Genomic DNA, 6,830 nt, shown 5'->3' with positions numbered 1-6,830 from the left:
TAAAATCTCCCCCTCTAGCTCAGGTCTTCATCAAGAACTATTTATAAAGTCTGTTTTTAATGTGTCGCTCATAGATTACACAGACAAAACATTTTATTTACAGAAGTGCACAACTTTGTGATCGGGCCACATTTCTGGGTATTTCTTCTGAAACTGTACCACGATGCTGTGCTCTTGAGCTAGGACCCATTATAGAGTCTATCTTTGAAGACCAACGTTTTTCCTCATTCCAAGGCAACGATCCTCTTCGTGCCTGCATTTTCGACTTGTTTCTTTTGTACATCTCTCTTAATTCAGCTCGAAGTATTTCACCATTCACAGCTTTTGGAATGGTTGAGATAAAATCCACTCCACCTCGTAGCCTCTTGTGAGGTGCAACGTTTTCGTCCACATATTGCATGATTTCCATTTCAGTAAGTTCGTCCTCATTTTTGCTTACAACATACGCCATTGGTAGTTCTCCAATCTGAGGGTTTGAGACTCCAACAACCGCTGCATCTTCAATAGCCGGGTGGGCCCTGAGGAGAGCCTCGAGTTCTGATGGGGAAACCTGGGTGAAATACAGGGAACAAATATAATAAATATAATATTAATAAATAAATATTAAGGTTATAACGTAACTATAATTCAGACGTAGCAACCCTACTCACTAGTTCTTCGTACACCATATCTCTGATAGAGCTGGAATATGGACTGGTTCTTCTTTTACCACACTCCTAATCGAGTTGGAATGTGGAATTGCTGATTTTGAAAGACAAGGGAAGCTAGTGCACCTATAGAAAAACCTTTTAGAGCAAAGACGAGAACCACTAACGAACTCAACCCACATATGACCACGCCGTCGGTATTTGAACCTTCGTCACATCGGCAGGCCGCGCGAGCTTTCTCACCACTGGGCAATGCACAGTTGCTCTCGAACTCGTCGCAAGATGACCCTTCGGAAAGCAGCGCATTCGGTCCAATTCCCCTTTTCAGAAACTATACGGGAAATGGGTACAAGCTTTCGGTGCAACCATTTCTGGGATCGTTTGGGTGGACAAGCATTAGTTATGATTGGTTGATGGTACTCAAGGCAGCCATTAACCAATCACAAGTACCGCTTGTCCACCCAAACGATCCCAGAAATCGTTGCGCCGAAAGCTTGTAGCCATTTCCCTTATAGTTTCTGGAGTGGGGAATTGTGACGTTTTTTTTTATACTATTTTTCATTAGCATACATATACTACGTAAAATTTATTCTACTACCTGCAGAGTGCAAGATTGCTGTAGACTTCTACCGCTGTAAACCGGTGAAAGCTTGCGCTTTCTGTTCTCTTGTCGAGGGTCTGTATAAGAAAGTTAAGACCCACCTGGTGCCCTCTGACTTTGATAAGATCTTTTTTTTGTCAACGATGAAAAAATGTTCGTCTCTGTCGTAGTATCCCAAATCACCCTTGTGAAGCCAGCCTTCTGTATCGATCATAAGATCAGTAGCCTCTTGGCTTTTCAAATAACCTGAAGGCAACCAAGAGATAAAGAAAAATGAAGAAAATAAGAACACCCGGGCGCGTGAGAGGTACAGAATGAAATAAGTCCACAGAACACATGCGCCAGTGAATCTTATCAAAAACTAGGTTCCAAATGAATTGAAACCTTCAGTCTTAAATCCGCTACTCGGTATTAGATTATCTAAAAAGAAATGATTAATTGGTTCAAATGATTGCTAAAAGATCCAGTTATATGCAAAGCCGTGTTTTATTTATTTCTTGCATGAGAGGCTTTTGCCGGTTCAGGAATTCACAGCAGGCATTTGCCCAAGGCGTTAAAAGCACGCGGCCATTTACCTTCCTTGCGGATAGGCATATGGCAATCTGCGGTAAGATAGTTGATTACATATCCGGTCACAAGCAATTTGATGCTGTGTCTGCTATTTCCAATTTTAAAAAAAATCTCTCTAAAAATATTTCTCCGTTTGGAACAGTTAAAACATAATCAGAGAACATTTGGATCTGTTGACGGTGACTTTATAAAAAGCAACAGAACAAAGAACACTAGCAAGATGCTGCGTTACTTATTGGGGTTAATAAATTTATTACAGCAATACCATATTCGGAAATATTAGCGGGAAAAATAAAGTAATCTCGCTCTACTGCGCGCTCAAATGCAAAGGCGCCCAAGACGAATGTTTCCTCGTTTAATTTTCACTTGTGCACATGCATGCTGGCTATCTTGTGATCTTCACTGAAACAGGTAAATAATTATTATCACGGCCGCAAGGTGAGTAATTACAAATCTTTACATAAAGAAAACGTTTCGCTATAAATGCGAGCGGACTGTTGTGTCGAAAACGTGGCGCTATAAGGATGCTAATCGATCTTGATCTTAGTGTTCGCTGAAGCTCAGAAGTGGTTATGAGGACCAGCTCAGTCGCTAATGAAACTGTTAAACATTATGGCGTTACTATCAATAAAGCCGAGGGGCTTCGAACAGGACAATCATTTTACTCGTAGAAATGTTAAGCTTTGTGTGTTATACACCCGATACATGTAAATATAAGCCGGCCTACAAAAAATCTGGATCTTTCCCCAGGAAATATCTGTAAACCTGAGCATTAGATATATAGACATGCTGAGTGATTTTTCAAGCGAAGAATTAATTGATCCTTATCTGCCTGGGTCTAACAAATACACTGGGGCATTAATTTACCTGTGTTTAACAAATGCAGCAAATACGCTGGGGTGTTAATTTGCCTGCGTCTAACAAATACCGTAATTTGCCTATGTTTAACAAATACACTGGGGCATTAATTTGCCTGTGTCTAATAAATACACTGGGGCATTAATTTGCCTGTGTCTAACAAAATATACCGGGGCATTAATTTGCCTGTGTCTAACAACAACACTGGGGCATTAATTTGCCTGTGTTTAACGAATAAACGCTTAGAGTATTTACTTCTCTCTAACAAATTTATTTATGTTATCCTTTACTAATACAATGGCAACTAAGATAAAGGCGTTTTAGAACTGAAAATTCCAGTGATGTATATTTTTTAACCAAGCCGGCACAAAACCGCTAACCACGAAAAATATAACAGCAAAGAAAGAGTAGTCGCGAAACATTTGTTTTATTGTATTAAATATCGGGCATTCAAGAAAACTCGTATACCCTAATGGGGAAAAATTTGCCGCTAAAACGTGTTAGGATTAATCCGGCTTATAACACCTCCGTAAGGCTTGTCTCCTTTTTAGTGTGGCTTCTCTTTCAGCTCCTACTGTGATTTAGGTAAAAAAAAAATTTACCTAAGCAGCGGGGACCCAAATTCCTGAACCGGCCTAAGCCTGTCATGCCATCCGGTTGTTGTCGTAAGAACTGTCCAGTCGCCTTGCATGGGAAAGGAGGCAAAATTGCTATTGGCTATATTTTGGAAGTTGAGCTTGCGACTGGGTCCGTGTCGTATCGAATTGCACTATTGGACTGTTTGGGGGAAGGAATTTCGACCCAGTTTCCTGCGCAACCTCGTAACCGCCAATAAAAGAAAAGATGACGTCACTAAAACGGTCCCATAGTGTAATTCGACACAACACCGATTCAGTTTCACGCTTGACCTTCAAAACGGCCAAAAAGGAGGGGCTCAAATGTAAACCTCGCTTGGCCTCTAGATGGAGGTCAACTCCTCGGTCTTTTTAAGCAGGTTAGCCCACAGCAAGTGTGTCGATTTCTTCCAAAGGTGGATAACGCTATCCACTGAGAAAATATCTATCCAATGGAAAGCGTAATTGGTTTCTTTAATACTTTTCCTCTGGATAGTTATTTATTCGGTAAATAATGCTATCCACTTATAAAAAAACCGGGACCTGAACCATGCTGATGTACTTTAAGAGAGTTATTACTTTAGTGCCTGTGAGACAGTACAATAGAACTCTGTTGCAGAAAGCACAAGTGTAATAATTGGACCCAAGTGTCATAAAGGTCCCATCTGTAATAGCATTTGGACCCAAGCGTAATAAAAGTCTCATCAGTAATAACATTCTGAACCCAAGCGTAATAAAGGTCCTATCTGTAATAACATTTGGACCCAAGTGTAATAAAGACCGTATTTGTAAAAGTTACCTTTACACTCAAACTCGTAATATACCAACAACAAATTATGGCCAATAAGAGGTAAACAGTGTAAAATCACGTCAAAAAAAAACCAACCTCTGCCATTTAATTTTATGGCCATGGCTTTCACGTCATTGTCAAACTGAATTTTACACGTAGTAGTTTGCCTAGAGAAGTATTTACTATTAGCCAAACGGCACTGGCCATTAAAAAATAAGGCCATTCTCACTTAGAACTATTAACGAGGGAAAATTTGTGCTCACTACTGCTTTACTGCGCTCTTACGAGAGTGTTTTTTGTTGTTGCGGACGACAAGAGGAGCCCGCAATCCTAATCTTCAGATAGTTATTACGCACGCATCGCATGTATGCAGTCAGCTTTCGTTTGGACTTCCACTAAGAATGAATGGAATGCACAGAACGCAATTTAATCATGTGCGTTTGGACCTTCTATCACTCGTAATCTTATCACGCGTGTTTGGACCATTTGTCACGTGAAAAGTACGCAACGCGCAGCGTTGGAGCAAAAGCGTTTTGACCTTCGATCGTTGTCGCCCGCACTCCGTAACATTTGGTTGTTACTAGTTATAGCGTTAAAATTCTTATGTTATCTTTATTCGTTCGATCATCGATTCAGTGTTTAACCCTCAAAAAGACGGACATTACTCTTAGACGGACACTTTGTGCCGCTCTCATACGTGTCCGTCTGAGAGAGAATTTACCGTATTTTCCAAACAAAGGCGTTTTGTGACAATCGAGAGACAAAACGAAACCCTTTATACGGACATTAACCAAGATGAAAAAAACGATAAAGAACAAAGATGTGAACATGAACATGACAAAAATATTGAAGTGATTCTATGAAAACCATGAGTGGATCTGTCCACTATAATTAAATAATTTGTCGTTTGACTCATAAAGTGAATTCTCTCTAAGGCGGACACCTTTGGGACCTGCATAAAAAGTCCGTCTAAGAGTAATTTCCGTCATATAGAGGGTCAAATAAATGGAATACATGGTGTCAGTCACGTCTTAAAGGTGTCCGTTAAGAAAGAGTCGAATCGATCCATACCTTTAATATAGGCTAGAATTATTTTCCACGAACACCTGGGGCGCTTACCATTTGTTAGCAAATTTCGGTAAAAAATTTCTGACAAATGGCAATGCACTTGAAAAACTTTCCGAAAAGGGGAATGGTTTAGAATTGTATCATTTACAGAACACCAGATAACGAGTGGGCCTGGATTAAAACAAATCACCCTCCGCCTCAAGAGGAAGCCTGGCACTGGTTAATCAGACAAATGGTATAAAGAATTTCGGTCGTTTCGGTAAAAACTGGAAAAAGGTAATACCTCGAAGGGTATTACCGCCATGCATGTGAGGAACAGCATTTGCTAATTAAATTGAAGACACATACAGAGGTCGTTAATTTTATTTCTTGACCACTTCCACCTTTACATTAGCGATATGGAATTTTTTTACAATAATTTACGACGTGACACTTGAGAAAGGTTTCCAGATCATTTGCTTTGGCACTCATATGTACAATTGTTTTCCTTATAAAATATAAACACTCTATGGTAAACGTAATTATTACAAAGCGGATTTCTTTCGTTAAACTGGTGGATAAAAAATGATCTTACACTGCTAAACAAGCTAAAAAAGCATCTTTTTTATTGTGTCGAGACAAAGGTTGCCACGCATCTACTAGCAGTTAGGAATTGGACGTGAATTAAAATAATTACCTCTTACAAAGTAGCTCTTGTTCTTTCACAGTAGGATAGTAACTTTTATCTTCAAGGTACTGGAGAATCTCAGTTGGATAAAGTTAGTAATGATCGAATTTCAAGGAATTTTCAAGGCGGATGCGAGCCCTGACTTGCGCTGTTTGAATCTTTAAAATCTTCTGAGGCTTTGCTATATCTATTAGCCCTTGCACCCATAAGAAAACAATACCGGATAGGGCTTCTGTTCACAGATACGAAAAGGTGAAGCGAAGCTGCGCCGCGCCGACAATTAAAGTGGATCGTCCGATTATCTGCCCCTCTTTGTCGCAGTGTAAAAAGGTATAGCCCTATTTCAAAGGCTGTTGCCGTTCATTGTTTTCAGTTTCCCTTGGGGCGATTGTAAGTCCCAAGAGAAACTGAAAACATGGCTTAAGCAGAATTTTGGAGAAAAAAGGCCTAAATGGACCGGAACAGAAGTAAGTAGGCTGATATAGCAACAGAGGGGGAACGTCAGCTGACGACGGCGCGCGCAAAATCAAAGAACTGGCTTGACCAATGCCAGACGCGGCAGATTGGGCACCGGAAGTCAAGTATAGTCCCATTCCGCGTGCTTTCGCATCGTCAAATGACGTTCCCGTTGTCGCTAAATCAACCTAATTAGAGGGAGTGAGGACTGGACCACACTGAGGTGGAAGTAAATATTCACAAGCGAGGATTGGGATTTAGTGCACCATACCAAGTCCTCTTGGCCAACCGCTCTGGTACAATATTTTAAGCGCCTCAACGATTTGTTCCAATTCTGTGCCGTTAACGTTCATTCTGTACCAGGTAGCTTTTTCTGTCGGAGCGAAAAGCTCTCCAGCATAGAATGCACATAGCGGAGAACTCGAACGGACGCTTTCTCGTTGTTAGAGAAACTGCTGCTTGGTGCCGTCTGAGTGCGTAACATAGGATAGCGTTCAGCTGCTGACAACAGCGGAGTGGGAGGTTCACTTCCAGGGGACCTGGGCACAGGGCAAAACAC

At 40.8% G+C, this 6,830-nt stretch overlaps 1 protein-coding gene across 1 annotated transcript in view; it reads right to left on the bottom strand.

The window, feature by feature from the left end:
* The window catches only part of LOC140943885 (uncharacterized), a 31,484-nt gene continuing 24,654 nt past the window's right edge, over window positions 1-6,830 (bottom strand). Inside the window, exon 7 of the mRNA XM_073393000.1 lies at window positions 1-550. Coding sequence (XP_073249101.1) covers window positions 98-550 — 453 coding nt within the window. The 3' untranslated portion in view covers window positions 1-97. The remainder of the gene's footprint in view (window positions 551-6,830) is intronic.

The sequence above is a fragment of the Porites lutea genome, chromosome 7 (genome assembly GCF_958299795.1).
Source record: "Porites lutea chromosome 7, jaPorLute2.1, whole genome shotgun sequence".
NCBI classification, from domain to species: Eukaryota; Metazoa; Cnidaria; class Anthozoa; order Scleractinia; family Poritidae; genus Porites; species Porites lutea.
This window is presented reverse-complemented; position numbering and strand designations above follow the sequence as displayed.